This window comes from Peromyscus maniculatus, chromosome 7 (genome assembly GCF_049852395.1).
Source record: "Peromyscus maniculatus bairdii isolate BWxNUB_F1_BW_parent chromosome 7, HU_Pman_BW_mat_3.1, whole genome shotgun sequence".
In the NCBI taxonomy this organism is placed as follows: Eukaryota; Metazoa; Chordata; class Mammalia; order Rodentia; family Cricetidae; genus Peromyscus; species Peromyscus maniculatus.
The window spans coordinates 16735292-16749779 of NC_134858.1; the positions used below are offsets into that span (position 1 = coordinate 16735292).

The 14488-nt window shown below is 57.9% G+C and overlaps 2 protein-coding genes across 2 annotated transcripts; one reads left to right on the forward strand and one right to left on the reverse strand.

Annotated features, from left to right (window-relative positions):
* The first annotated feature begins 660 nt into the window (after positions 1-660).
* On the forward strand, positions 661-6534 carry Shfl (shiftless antiviral inhibitor of ribosomal frameshifting). The gene is made up of 8 exons (XM_006987035.4): positions 661-815; positions 1198-1321; positions 1470-1519; positions 3182-3220; positions 3388-3537; positions 5142-5245; positions 5364-5518; positions 5847-6534. The coding sequence occupies exons 1-8, from the start codon at positions 795-797 to the stop codon at positions 6071-6073; spliced, it is 870 nt and encodes a 289-aa protein (XP_006987097.1). The 5' UTR covers positions 661-794; the 3' UTR covers positions 6074-6534.
* On the reverse strand, positions 6105-13073 carry Angptl6 (angiopoietin like 6). The gene is made up of 6 exons (XM_042280485.2): positions 12918-13073; positions 11364-11951; positions 9570-9747; positions 8690-8877; positions 7384-7654; positions 6105-6374 (listed from the first exon to the last, which is right to left on the reverse strand). Exons 2-6 carry the CDS (start codon positions 11943-11945, stop codon positions 6184-6186), a joined length of 1410 nt encoding a protein of 469 aa, XP_042136419.2. The 5' UTR covers positions 11946-11951; positions 12918-13073; the 3' UTR covers positions 6105-6183.
* Between the last annotated feature and the right edge of the window lie 1415 nt (positions 13074-14488).

Sequence of the window (14488 nt, forward strand, 5' to 3'; positions counted from 1 at the left end):
CGCAACCCCTGTACCAAAAGGGTCAAGAAGAGGGTCATCAGAAGGAAGGGATTTGAACCCTGGAAAAACCCAGACCTCTTAAATCTGGGGTCCATTCTCTGCTTGAGAAGTCCATAAAATTTGCCCCAAAAGTTCTTTCGTTTTGTCCTGGTATATTTTCCTTTTTATTTATTTATTTTTTTTTAAGCAGAGTCCTTGTAGGCCAGAATAGCCTTGAACTCCTGATCTTCCAGGCCCCACCTTCCAAATGCTGGTGTGACAGGTGTGTATCATCATGCCTGGCTTGCACACCCATTTTGCAGAGGAGGAAACTGAGACTGAGGGGAGCTAGTGAGGAGAGATGCTGGAATGGTCGGAGCCTCTGAGCGGAGCAAAAAACGCTCCCAGGGTACTAAAAGGCTTTGGGTTCCGAGTGGGAGGAGCATCGTGGGAGCACCGAGACCCACGTCCGCGCTGTACGGCCCCGCCCCCACGGGGGACGTGAAGACGCGGACCCCGCGCAGCGTGGGGACATGTGACCGACTGCAGAGGCCGCGCGCTGCATCCCCGGCCCGGCCGCGCTGCTGCGCAGGACGCGGGGAGGCGCGCGCCGAGGCCCGGGAGCACCGCCCGGGAGCACCGCGGGGCGCGCGAGCAGACGCGCAGCCGCACGGCCGGGGCGGGGTCCCCGCGGGGTCCCCAGCTTCGCGCAGAAACGAAACCGAAAGAGGGGACCGAGGGAGGCGGAGCCGCGCCGGCGCCACCCAGCCCTGCGGGGCCCGGACCCGGGCGCGGCCAGGTGTGCACCGGCCACCATGGCTCAGGACGGCGTGGAGGTAGGACAGACGCGCCACCGGCGACAGGCCGCGCGGGGAGGGCTCCGGGGATCCCCCCGACCCTCCGGGCAGCCTCCCTCCTCCATCCCGGGCACAGAGGGGCTGTAGGGTCAGAGGTCAGAAGGAAAAGGGGTAACCTGGCCTGCATCCCGCCACGTACACGCCGCCAGACCTCAAATTCGCACCCGGGAGGCTGGGACGCACCGCAGTCTCCACCATCCCCCAATGCCTGGAGAACTTTGGATTTTTCCAGGAAATGGCTTAAAGGGAGGGGGGATGGGGATGAGGAGGCCAGAAGCCTGGGCCAAGTTCAGGAGAATGAAGGGGGGGCGCTGCGCCCCCGTCGCCCCGCAACACCAGAGTCCACCCCCCTCCATCCCAGTTGGAGAAGAGCGTCAGGCGCCTCCGGGAGAAGTTTCATGGAAAAGTGTCCCCCAAGAAGGCAGGGGCTCTTATGAGGAAGTTTGGCAGCGACCACACCGGAGTAGGGCGCTCTATCGTGTATGGTGAGTCAGCCCAGGGGGGAATACTGAGTGGGTGTGGTTTAAGAGGCCTGTGTCGCTTTAGCGACCCCGGCTCCCCTTGACAGGAGGCTCTCCACCACCTGGAACTCCTACACACGCTCCAAGAGCCCTTCCCATCTCTCCCCACTAGGTGTCAAGCAGAAAGATGGACAGGAGTTGAGCAACGATTTGGACGCTCAGGTAACCTGCCCTCCCTCTCTCCTCAAAGGAAGGGGAGAATCCCTTTTCTCTCCTGCAGAAGGAATAAACCACCGCTGTGAGCGCAGCCTGCAAACTGTAGGCGCTCATTAAGTGCTGCCTTCCTCAAATGGAGGAGACAGGACAGTCGGATGAGGAGGTCCTGGCTGTTGAGGAAGGCTCGAGGGAACTCTGCCTTGCACTAGAAGAAAGGCTGGGCTGGGATGGGGAGGAAAGCGTCCAGGTGGAGGAGACGGGATGAATGGACAACTGAATTCATGCAGTCGCTTCTGTGACTGGTACCCTATGTGTTGAACTTGCTTCAAAGACATACCAGAGTTTTATTTTGTTTGAGACGCAGTCTCACTGTGTAGCCCTGGACTGCCCTGAAACTCACTTTATAGACCATGTTGGCTTTGAACTCACAGAGATCCACCTGCACCTACTTCCCAAGTGCTGGGAATCAAAGGCATGTACCGTACCACCATGCTGGACACCTACAAGAATTTGACGAATCGTATTCTTCAGGTTTAGGTCTATAAACGATATGACAAAATAATAATAATAATAATAATAATAATAATAATAATAATAATAATAATAGAAGGAAGTCGCCTTCATGGAGAGTATCTGAGGGGCAGACCTCCAGGCCTTGGTTTGTTTCATACCCCTTTTTCTCCTGGTCCCAGGAGGTAATCCTATTACACAAGAACAGCTCAGAGCCACGACATTCACCAGGTTCTGGGGACCAGCATTTGGCTTCAGGGATTCAAACTGTAGCCAGTTGTAATGAAGTTGGGCTCTGAGAGGCCCCTCTGTGAGGACCCAGGAAGAGAGAGGGCCGTGCCCACCATCCCCATCTGGAAGCAATAGAGCAGCCATTCAGACTTGCAGCCAGCTGACTGCAAGCCCCAAACCCAGAGCCTTTTAAAGCCGTGTGGCCAAGGAGCTAAGAGATGGCTGAGCTGTTAAGAGCACTGGCTGCTCTCCCAGGGGACTCTAGTTCCATCCCCAGCACCCACATGGACAGCTCACAGCCTCTCCAGTTCCAGGGGATCTGACACCATCGTCTGGCCTCCGTGGGCACTGCACTTGTGTGCATGTACACAGGGAGACACGCATCCACATTTAAAAAGTTTTTAATCTTTAAAGACACCTGGCATCAGAGGCCGGGTGTCACATTTGTGGCCTCTGCAGATCCAGAGGTCATACAGGGCTCTGGGTCCCATGGGCCACGATCACTGAATGATTTCAGATTCCGGGCCATCTGGGAAATGAGAATAACAAAAGTATTCACTTCTTAAGGATATTTGAGACATTGTTGTGCTTTTGTCTATTTTACAGTACTAGGGATTGAACTTGGAACTTGGTGCTTTGTAGGCAGAGCTCCAATGCTGAGCCAGCCCCCAGCCTTCTATTACTGGTGATCCTCCTGCCTTACCCTCCCGAGTAACTTGAATGGCTGGCGTGAGCCACTCGCCCCAGCTCTAGTGGTTAGCTGGAAAGCTCTCGACACAGGCAGTGTTTCATCTCCGCTGCCCCTGTACAGAGCTGGGGTCCTGTCTCCAGTCCAGGGGCACCACGCAGGGGCCTCGCCCCCATTAACACGGTATAGCACCCCGAGAGCCTTTCCAGTTCCCCTTCCCCTTCCCTGTCTCCCCTCAGGACCCACCCGAGGACATGAAGCAAGACCAGGATATCCAGGTGCGCTGGTGGCTGGGAAGAGGCGGGGTGTGGACAGGGGAGGAGGTGCGGGGTGGGTACCTGTGCCTGGTGCAGCAGTGAGGATGTTCCTCACCGTGCTCCATCTCCCTCACCGTGCTCCAGGGGCAGAGGTGACCCTGTTTTGTCCCCATTCATCCATGTTGCAGGCAGTGGCCACCTCCCTGTTGCCCCTGACACAAGCCAATCTTCGAATGTTCCAAAGAGCCCAAGACGACCTCATCCCCGCCGTGGACCGACAGTTTGCCTGCTCCTCCTGTGACCACGTGTGGTGGCGCCGTGTGCCCCAGAGGAAGGAGGTGCTACCCGGACTTACCTTGATTCCTTCCTGTACTTCACTCCTGATCTCTGTGTCCAGAAATTATGTTTCTGACTGAAGGTCATCAACTCTGTGTGTGTGTGTGTGTGTGTGTGTGTTGTGTTGTGTGTTGTGTGTTTGTGGTGTGTGTGTGTGTGCCTGTGTGTGTGTGTGTGTGGTGTGGTGTGGTGCGTGTGTGGTGTGGTGCGTGTGTGTGTGTGTGTGTGTGTGTGTGTTGTGTGTTTGTGGTGTGTGTGTGCCTGTGTGTGTGTGGTGTGGTGCGTGCGTGCGTGCGTGTGTGCGTGTGTGTGTGTGTGTGTGTGTGTGTGTGTGTGGTGTGTGGTATGGTGTGTGTGTGTGTGTGTGTGGTGTGTGTATGGTATGGTGTGTGTGCGTGTGTGTGTGTGTGTGTGTGTGTGTGTGTGTGTGTGTGTGTGTGGTGTGTATGTGTGCCTGTGTGTGGTGTGGTGCATGTTTGTGTGTATGTGTGTGCCCACGTGCATGTGGAGGCCACAGTTTGGTGATGGTGTCTTTCTCAGTTGCGCTCCACCTTATTTTTTGGGACAGGGTCCCTCACTGAACCCTGGGGCACCACTTCAGTTAAGGGGTTGACCAGCATGACCCAAGAAGCCTCCTGTCTCAGCCTCCCCAGCACTGGGGTTGGGGTGCATTAGCCATGCCTGGCTCTTACATGGGTGCTATGGACTTGAACTCAGTCCTATGAGCACAGGAGGCACCTTACCTACTGAGCCATCTCGCCACCCTTTTGTGTTTAGTTTTTAGGTTTTAGGTTTATTGTATGCATATTAGCATTTTGCTCACATGCATGTGAGTGACACATGCATGTGAGTGACACATGCATGTGACACATGCACGTCAGTGACACATGCATGTCAGCGCATCACAGTGCCACGGTGCTGGGTCCTCTGCAGGAATAACAGATGCTCTTAACCATTGATCCATCTCCCCAGCCCCTTCTTTTGTTTTTTGAGAGGGTCTCATGCAGCCCAAGCTGGTCTCTGACTCAGTATGTAGCTGAGGATAGCCTTGAACTCCTCATCCTCCTGCCTCCACACCTGGTTCATGTGGGGCTGGGGTCATAACCAGGGGCTTCATACCTGCTAGACAAGCCCAACTTCAGTATCCAGCTGGAGTCATGCATCCTTGAACTTGAGAAGTCAACCCCTTGGCTTCGACCACTTTGGTTTAAACGGGAAGCTGATTTCCTAAGCTCTTTCTTCTTTTTCTTTAGACAGGGTCTCTCTGTGTAGTCTGGCTGGCCTGGAACTCAGTGATCCACCTGCCTCTGCCCAAGTGCTAGGACTAAGGGCGTGCACCACCACGCCCAGCTTGACTGCCTGTTCTCCTGTTAATTAGTGTGCTTCTGATAAGAGCTGGGACTGTGGCTTCGTCAGTGCAGCTAGCATGGCATTCACGAAGCCCTGGGTTCCATCGCCAGCACCATACACCAGGCGCAGTGATGCAGGCCTGTCGTCCCAGCCCTTGAGGGGTGGAGGCAGGAGGATCAGGAGTTCAAAGCTAGCCCGGGCCACGTGAGACCCTGTCTCAGCCCTGACAGCTCTTGGCCCTTCTCTGTCTTCCCAGGTGTCCAGGTGTCGGAAGTGTCGGAAGCGTTATGAACCAGTGCCAGGCGACAAGATGTGGGGTCTGGCCGAGTTCCACTGCCCGAAGTGTCGGCACAACTTCCGGTGAGGGCCCCCTGTCCCGCCCCAGCCCACCCTCAGCCCAGCCCCAGCCCAGCCCCTCCTCCTGTAACCCTGGGGCCCAGCTGCCCCCTCAGCCCCTCACAGCCCTGCTGGCCCCCAGGGGCTGGGCACAGATGGGGTCCCCATCACCCTGCTATGGGTGCGGCTTCCCTGTGTATCCCACTCGGATCCTGCCCCCACGCTGGGACCGTGACCTGGATCGGCGCAGCACCCACACCCACTCCTGCTCAGCTGCGGATTGCTACAATCGGAGAGGTGAGGCCCTGGTGTACACCCTCCATTCTGTACCTCCTGACCCCTGCCTGCTCCCTCCTTCCATGAGTCCTCCATGGCTCCCGAGAGCCCCCCCAGTCCTCCCATGGAGTCTCCAGCAGCTCCACAGCATCCAGCCTGCTAGTCCCACAGCCCCCATGACCCATGAGTCTGTTTCTGGGGCCAAGTTCCCACCTCCCTAAAGAGTTTGAACACCTGTAAATGTTATGACCTCGGACCTCTGTGTCATTTGGCTCCGGGGGGTCCATGCAGAGCCCCAGATCCCTCTTACCTCCAGAGTCTCACACCTCAGCAATTCTCCTTCCCCCAGAGCCCCATGTGCCTGGGACTTCCTGTGCCCACCCCAAGAGCCGGAAGCAGAACCACCTCCCCAGAGTGCTGCACCCCAGTAACCCCCACATCAGCAGTGGCTCCACAGTGGCCACATGCCTGAGCCAGGGTGGCCTCCTGGATGACCTGGACCATCTCATCCTGGAAGACCTGAAAGAGGAGGAGGAGGAGGAAGAGGAAGAGGAGGACGGTGGACCCCGAGAGTGACCCTGGCCAGACAGACACAGGACGACAGACATGGTGTGTGGACGCCTCATGTTGCTATAAGAAACCAGCTCAAGGAGACAGAGAGGCCCTTGGGGGCACTCATGGGACAGTCACAACCGCACAAGCCGGGTCAGCATGACAGCCTTCTTCAGAGAGTATGCCCCACCACGGAACTCGGCCCAGTAGACCCCGTCCTGGTAGCGGCTCCGGTAGTGACCTCCGTGATACCACACACCATTGAGGTTGGAGTGGGCACAGGCGTGGTACCACCAGCCCCCACGATGGTACAGGGCACAGTTACCTGAGGGCAGAGACAGAGTTTGTGTTCCCACCAAAATAAAAGTCTTTGCCAGCACTTCTTCGTGCAAAGCTTTTGCAGGCACCCTCAGCCTTCCCTGTCTTACTGAATAGAAGCCCTAATCCTCCATCTCCTCACCAAAATAAAAGGCTCTGGCTTCTCACTTTTCTTCTTCAGAGTAATGGCCTTAATTCCCTATCTCCTTACCAAAGTAAGAGGCATGACTTTCCCACATTTTCGGTAAAGTAGTAATCTGTCGTTCATTCCTTTGGGAGGTGGGGGGGGGGGCTTCACTTTCCTTTCTAGACGGTTTATTCCAGGTGGACTGGCACACACCTCTAATCTCAGTATGTGGGAGGCTTACAGAAGGAAGAAGGTCTGGAGTTTCAGACCAGCCTGGGCTCCACAGTGAGATCCTATCTCAAAAACAAACAAACGTGGGCGGGGATATAACTCTGCACTTTAGACTGCGGGGTGCCCAGCTCTGTCCCCCACCAGAAGAAGCTTAGCTTCTGCTCTCAGTCCTCTCACGGTGCAGGGTACCTAGGTCTTAGGCATCAGAGAGGAATCGGGGCTCCCTCCCCCCACCCTAGTTCTCTAACACAGAAGCCTCCTTATGCCGAAGTACTTACTTAGGGGACCTCTTTCTGAGACGGTATCCTGTAGCCAAGGCTGACCTTGAACTTGCTATCCCAAGGATGACCTGGAATTCCTACCCCTCTGGCCTCCATCTCCTAGAGCTGGGATTGCAGGCCTGTGCCCCACACCCAGCTCACCAGAAGGGAAACTTTACATGTTTTAGTGTAGGTGCCCACAGAGGCCAGAACTGTCAGATCCCCTGGGGCTAGAGCTACCCAGATTGGGTGCTGAGAATGGAACCCAAAAGGAATAGTTTGTGCTCTCGACTGCCGAGACATCTCCTCCTCCCAGGAGGGAAAAGTTGACTGCTTTTCACTCTGACCAGATTAGCAGTCCCACCTTCCTGCCCTCCCACCAAAATAAAAGCTCTTACCGGAATAGGAGTCTCGGTCCCTGTCCACAGTGCTGAAAGGTTTGTCGTTGTGCCAGGAGAGAGAATCTCCAGCATCACCATGGTACTGTCCAAGCCGCAGGCGGTAGTGGTCGCTCTCGGGTTCCACGGAGAAGCTGTCATAGTGGGCGCGTGCCCCACGGCCCCCCCAGTCCTCCAGGAGGATCAGCAGCTCATGGTCCCCACGGCTGGTCACCTGATGCATGGGTTCCAAGCCCAGCCAGTATTCCCCGTCTGGCCGTCCAAAGCCCGCCTGGAAGGGCGAGGAGGACGGGAGGCGGTCAGGACGGGAGGCGGTCAGGACGGGAGGTGGTCAGGACGGGAGGCGGTCAGGACGGGAGGCGGTCAGGACGGGAGGCGGTCAGGACGGGAGGCGGTCAGGACGGGAGGCGGTCAGGACGGGAGGCGGTCAGGACGGGAGGCGGTCAGGACGGGAGGTGGTCAGGACGGGAGGCGATCAGGACGGGAGGCGGTCAGGACGGGAGGTGGTCAGGACGGGAGGCGATCAGGACGGGAGGCGGTCAGGACGGGAGGCGATCAGGACGGGAGGCGGTCAGGACGGGAGGCGGTCAGGACGGGAGGTGGTCAGGACGGGAGGCGGTCAGGACGGGAGGCGGTCAGGACGGGAGGCGATCAGGACGGGAGGCGGTCAGGACGGGAGGCGGTCAGGACGGGAGGTGGTCAGGACGGGAGGCGGTCAGGACGGGAGGCGGTCAGGACGGGAGGCGGTCAGGACGGGAGGCAGTCAGGACGGGAGGTGGTCAGGAGGACGGGAGGCGGTCAGGACGGGAGGACGGGAGGACGGGAGGTGGTCAGGACGGGAGGACGGGAGGTGGTCAGGACAGGAGGACGGGAGGCGGTCAGGAGGACGGGAGGCGGTCAGGATGGGAGGACGGGAGGCGGTCAGGAGGACGGGAGGCGGTCAGGAGGACGGGAGGTGGTCAGGAGGACGGGAGGCGGTCAGGACGGGAGGACGGGAGGACGGGAGGTGGTCAGGAGGACGGGAGGACGGGAGGCGGTCAGGACGGGAGGTGGTCAGGAGGACGGGAAGACGGGAGGCGGTCAGGACGGGAGGACGGGAGGTGGTCAGGAGGACGGGAGGTGGTCAGGAGGACGGGAGGTGGTCAGGAGGACGGGAGGTGGTCAGGACGGGAGGACAGGAGGACGGGAGGTGGTCAGGACGGGAGGACAGGAGGACGGGAGGTGGTCAGGACGGGAGGACAGGAGGACGGGAGGCCTCCCTGCCTGGCCGTCCCCGCCACCCTGCCACCCTGCCACAAGCACCTACCTTGTAGTGCTGCCAGTTGGTGAAGAAATTGACGGAGCCGTCCTGCCGCCGCTGGATGACGGTCCAGCCTCCACCCTCCTGCTGCTGTTCACACCACACGGACACCACCCGCCGGCCCAGCCGCAGCTCGTACACTCCGCTCTGCCTGTGACCTGCCCCGTGAGCCTCTGCACAGTCCCTCCATGGGCCTGCGGCAAGGTACAGCCTAAGCCAGGCAGGCCCTTCCTGGATCAGAGTCCCAGTTCTCAGCAGCCCCCTACCCAAATAAAAGCCCTCTTCCGTCTCCACCTGAGGAGAGCCAGTTCCTGACCAGTCCCTGAGCCAACTTCTCACCAGAGCAGCAGTCCTGACCTCTCATGCCCTCATCAAAATGAGAGTGCCTCATGTCTACTTAATCTTCTTCCTATTTCACACTATATTAAGAGGACCTATCACGGCTGGAGAGATGGCTCAGTGGTTAAGAGCACTGGCTGCTCTTCCAGAGGACCCAAGTTCAATTCCCAGCACCCACATGGCAGCTAACAACAGTATGTGACTCCAAGATCCGACACCCTCGCACAGACATACATGTAGGCAAAACACCAATGAATATAAAAAAAGAAAATATTTTTTTTAAAAAAGAGGATCAATCTTATTTTGTTTCTATACTTTTAGGAGGCAACTGAAGACCTTGGTGCTCTACCAGTGAGCCACACCTCCAGGCTGTTCTTTCCACAGACTAATAGTCCTTTCTTGTCCCTCATTAGAATAAGAGCATCATTTCCTCTGGTCCCCACGCCGTGAGCCAAATCCTAACTAGTATTTCCCTCTACCCACGTGGCACTGGAACCCCTGGGTGGCCATCCCTCACACACACCCCGGCGGGCCTGTCTGGACTTACCCACTGGCCTGGTGGGAACAGCAAGGTGCCCAGTAGGTAGGGGAGGAGACGGGGGCTCCGGCCGCCTCGAGCTCTGGTCTCTCTGGTGCTCTGGAGTTTGGTCCAGGCTCCTGCTGCTGTTCCGGGCACTGCCCACAAGACTCAGAGGAACCAACGGCACCAGAGGCAGTGGCAGGACCTGGGGCCGTACAGTCAGACGGACGTACATTAACCCCTCAGCTGGGGCGGCCAGGCGGCCACTGGCACGGGGGGGGGGGGGGGGGGGCGCGTGCTTAGGGGACAGTCAGGGTCAGTAGACCAAATCTCCCACCAGATAAACAGAAAATCAGGCAGGGCAACACCCCAGCTTTACCACCCACCCTACCAAAGCCTAACTCGGGGTGGGGGGGGGTTGTTGGTGGGGTGCACACGTGAAGCATGGAGGGCAGAGGGGGGTGTTCGGTCCCCTGCGCTATCGCTCTCCCTGTTCGTTTGAGCTGGCCTGGCAGCCAGCAAGCCCAGTAACCCTCGGCCGCCCACAGCACTGGAGCACATGCAGGCTTCGCGTGGTGCTGGAGACTGGAGCTCAGGCGCTCACGTTCGCACAGCAAGCAGCTTCTGAACTGCTCCCCAGCCCTGTCTTGTGTGTGTGTGTGTGTGTGTGTGTGTGTGTGTGTGTGTGTGTGTGTGTGTGTGTTTCAGAAAGGGCCTCACTCCACCTGGCTGGCCTGGAACTTTCCACGACCCTCCAGCCTCTGTGTCTTGAGGATCACGGGTGTGTGTCCCATGCCTGCCTTACTCTGTGCTTTTGAACTCAGAGAGCCGCGCCCATTCCGCTCTGCTTCTGATCGAAGCTTCATTGCACCTATCTGCTGACTGGGGGCACACGGGCCTTGGAAGACGTGGGAAAATCCGCAGAACCATCACTAATCCAAAATTCAGGGCCAACACTGGGGGTGTGGCTCAGCTGTACGGCAGTCGCCTCACATGCAGGAGGCCTCAGGGACACCAAAACCAGTAGGAATGAAAAAACAGCCCAAGCCAGCCTGCTGTCAAATGTCCGTCATTCCAGCACTTCGGAGGCAAGCATGAGGGCCAAGGTCATCCTCAGCTACACAAGGAGTTAGAACCCATCCTGGGCTACATGAGGCCCTGTCTCAGTTGAAAAAGAAATTAGAGGCTGGTGACAGAAATAGCCCAAAGTTCAGAAGCCTCGTGTAGTTACAAGAAGATATTGTCTTAGGGGCTGGAGAGCTGGCTCAGCAGTTAAGGGCACTGGTTGCTCTTCCAGAGGACCCAGGTTCAATTCCCAGCACCCACATGGTGGCTGACAGCCAGTACCAGATCGATTCTGGCCTATCTAGACACTGCGCAAACACACGGTGCACAGACATACATGCAGGCAAAATACCCACACACATTAAGATGAAAAATCTTTAAAAATAAGATCATAAAACCAAATATATATATAAAGCTGGACGGTGGTGGCGCACACCTTTGGTCCCAGCACTCCAGAGGCAGATGCAGATGGCTCACTGTGAGTTCGAGGCCAGCCTGGTCTACAGAGCGAGTTCCAGAACAGACAGGGAGGGCTGTGCAGAGAAGCCCTGCCGCGGAAAAACAAAAAACAAAAGAAAACAAAAAAGAATATGCTGTCCTTGTGTATGGCGATGTGAGCGTGAGCCCCGGCGGCGCCTGTGAATGCTCCTCTGTGCAGCGGATGAGGCTCTCCCCAGCCGTTCACCCGGATGAGCAGTGGGTGGCGCCGCAGGCACCGTTTCGGACTGAGGACCTGCGCTCGCCCTGCTGCTGTACCTGCTGCTGGCCCCGGTCCGGGTCCGCGCACGCGCGCTGCAGGCGGCCCAGGAGGCGGCTATGCTGGCTGACGAGCTGCGCATGCTCGCGGAGCTGCGCGTCCAGCTGCTGCAGGCGCGCTGCCATGCGGCGCGCCTCGGCCTCGGCGTGCAGCGCGCGCTCGGCGAGCAGACTGAGCGCCGCAGCAGGCTCCGCCCCCGGGCCGGGCTCCGCCCCCGGGCCGGGCTCCGCCCCCGGGCCGGGCTCCGCCCCCGCCTCCGGCTGCAGTTGCGCGCGCAGCTGGCCCAGGCGCGCGTCCAGTCTGTGGCTGCGCTCACGCAGCGCGCGCACCTCGCCCGCGAGCCCGCCTCCCTCGGCCGCGCGCCTTTGCAGCGCGCGCAGCAGCTCCTCGTGGCGGCCCACGCGCATGCGCAGCGCGTGCAGTTCGCCGTCGTGGGAGGTGTCGGAGCTCCAGCAGCCCGCGCCGGCCGCTTTCTGCGGGGACAGGACCAGCGTGACGCGGCATCGCGCGGCGCCTCCACGTGCCCGCCAAGCGCTCAGCAGGAGCAGCAGCTGCAGCGTGCGGAGCCCAGCAGTCGCCATGGTCACCTGCAGCGGAGAGGGAGGAGGCGACTGTGTTTTAGCCCAGAACGGTCCCAAAGCTCCCAGGAACCGAGGAGGAGCGTGAAGTCTTGACCCCCGAGCCTCACCTCCCACGGTGGTGCTCTGGATCAGCTGGCAGCGCAGAGTCTCCTCTTATCACAGCTGATCCAGCAAGCAGCGTCTGTGTACACCCAGAATCCCTCGCCATCCCCGGTTCCGGCCGGGAGAAAACCTCGGTGTGTGTGTGTGAGTGTGTGTGTGCGCCTTGCTCATGCTGGGCCGCTCATCTCTAACTTGAGACACTCGTGTGTGTGTGTGTGTGTGTGTGTGTGTGTGTGTGTGTGTGTGTGTGTGTGTGTGCCTCGCTCATGCTGGGCCGCTCATCTCTAACTTGAGACATGGTATCACTATGTAATCTAGGCCAGTTCACTGCCTGAGCCTCTCCATCGCTAGATGGCCGGTGTGTGCCACTATACCACGCTCCACACGGTGTCTTCAGCCAGGTTAATATTCATGGCTCCCCATTCCTGCCCTGCAGAGCCCACACCCGGGTCCCATGCCACCACTCCCAACACTCAGTGTCACACACTTGCCCCTGCTCAGAAGGAAGCATGAATGCAAAGGTCGTGGGGTTGGATCTCCTTTCAGATGTACCGAAAAGAACAAATAGCAAGGAGGTCTGTGAGGGTGGCATGGAAGAGCGGGAAGACGAGGGAGCCCCGAGCCAAAGGGCTCTGCTCTGAAGCATGGGAAACCATGGAGCTCTCTGCGCTAGAGACTGGGTGGTCAGCTACAGCCACCCCTCATCCTGCAGGAGCTCCCAAGCACTGGGCAGGGCCGTCTCTGGCAAGTTGGCTGCCTTCTCGGGCAAGCCGGGGGTTAAGCAAGCCTGGGGGCACACACCCCCATAGCCAGATCAAGACCAGGGGTCTAGACAAACAGCTACCAACGCCACTTCTACCCCACTCTCACCTCTCACGCCCCAGATGCTGACTCCAGTGAGGTCTGCAGCAAGCCCAGCAAATCTGAGGGAGACCTGAGGCATTGGGAGGGCCTCTGAGCCGTCTGGATAGAGAAGGCTGGAGGGACAGAAGGCTTGGAAACCACCCATCCCCCGAGCCTGGGAGCAAGTGTAAATATTTAGTATTTCTAGTGTGAGAACCCAGGCAGAAAAGCCAGATCCCCTCGCCCAGGCCTCCAGAGTGTGATAACAGAGGCCACTGCCCTCCATCAGTTTCTTCCTTTCTCAGAGGCTCACAGAACATGGGAGGCCCTGCACCCTGGTAGACCTGTGGGATCCAGACTCAGACAACTATGACACACTAAAATGATAATGATGGGTATCAGTGAGCAACCTGCCTGGTGTTGGGGACACTCTTAAGGGGTAAAGCTTGTTCCTCATTTAACCCTGGCAGCCAGGCTAGAGGTGTGCCTCAACTGTAGCGCCCCTGCCTAGAATCCCCCGGTGAAGAGCTGGGATGTAGCTCAGTGGTAGAGCCCCTGCCTAGAACCCCCCAGTGAGGGTCTGGGGTGTGGCTCAGTGGTGGAGCCCCTGCCTAGAACCCCCCAGTGAGGGGCTGGGGTGTGGCTCAGTGGTGGAGCCCCTGCCTAGAATCCCCCAATGAGGGGCTGGGGCGTGGCTCAGTGGTAGAGCACTTGGAAGGTCCTGTGTTGGTACTGTACTCCAAGAAGAAAACAAAACCTCGCCGGGCGGTGGTAGCGCACGCCTTTAATCCCAGCACTCGGGAGGCAGAGCCAGGAGGATCTCTGTGAGTTCGAGGCCAGCCTGGGCTACCAAGTGAGCTCCAGGAAAGGCGCAAAGCTACGCAGAGAAACCCTGTCTCGAAAATCCAAAAAAAAAAAAAAAACCAAAAAAAAAAAAAAAAAAAAGAAGAAAACAAAACCTCAAGATGTGGTGGCACATGCTTAATCACAGTTCACCTGGGAGGCAGAGGCAGTTAGAGCTCTGTGAGTTCCAGTAAGTCCCTATCTAAAGGGGGGGGGGGGGGGATTAGATGAGGATTGACGTAGGCAATGTCAAATTAAAAGAAAGGAGAGCGAGCTCAACAGAAGCCCACTGCCCTTACTGCAGAAGTACAGACTGCCCAGGCACAGGGGGCTTGGGGTTTTAGAGGCAGAGGGAAGATGGAAATTTTTATCCATGTTTGTAGTCCAGGGCCAAGACATGCCAGCAGATGTTTTTATCATATGCTGACCTGGTCAGGTTTCTCCTGGCTCCTGACCGCAGATGTTCTCATTATTATGTAGACTTTCTTGTCAGGCAAGCTGCTCTTATCGGTATGTGCAGGGAGTTCCCTGTTGGTGTTTCTGCTCTTCTGGGAGCCCGACACCCAGCTCCCACTGTGTAGCTGGGTGGCTAGGTAGCTGACCCCTGAAGTCCTCCCTCCTTCCTCTCTTTCCTTCTACCGCCCAGATTTCTCCTTCTATATATTCTCTGCCTGCCAGCCCCATCCATCCTTTCTCCTGCCTCACCATTGGCCATTGAGTTCTTTATTAGACCATCAGATGTTTTACACAGGCCC

Bases quoted from the DNA above. Each gene is read 5' to 3' on its own strand.
- Shfl (XM_006987035.4), top strand. From the start codon at position 795: ATGGCTCAGGACGGCGTGGAG. The intron at 816-1,197 runs GTAGGACAGACG...CCTCCATCCCAG, and splicing joins TGGCTCAGGACGGCGTGGAG to TTGGAGAAGAGCGTCAGGCG. The intron at 5,519-5,846 runs GTGAGGCCCTGG...TCCTTCCCCCAG, and splicing joins GGATTGCTACAATCGGAGAG to AGCCCCATGTGCCTGGGACT.
- Angptl6 (XM_042280485.2), bottom strand. From the start codon at position 11,945: ATGGCGACTGCTGGGCTCCGCACGCTGCAGCTGCTGCTCCTGCTGAGC. The intron at 8,878-9,569 runs GTAAGTCCAGAC...ACCTTGCCGCAG, and splicing joins TGTTCCCACCAGGCCAGTGG to GCCCATGGAGGGACTGTGCA. The intron at 6,375-7,383 runs GTAAGAGCTTTT...CTCTGCCCTCAG, and splicing joins GGACCGAGACTCCTATTCCG to GTAACTGTGCCCTGTACCAT.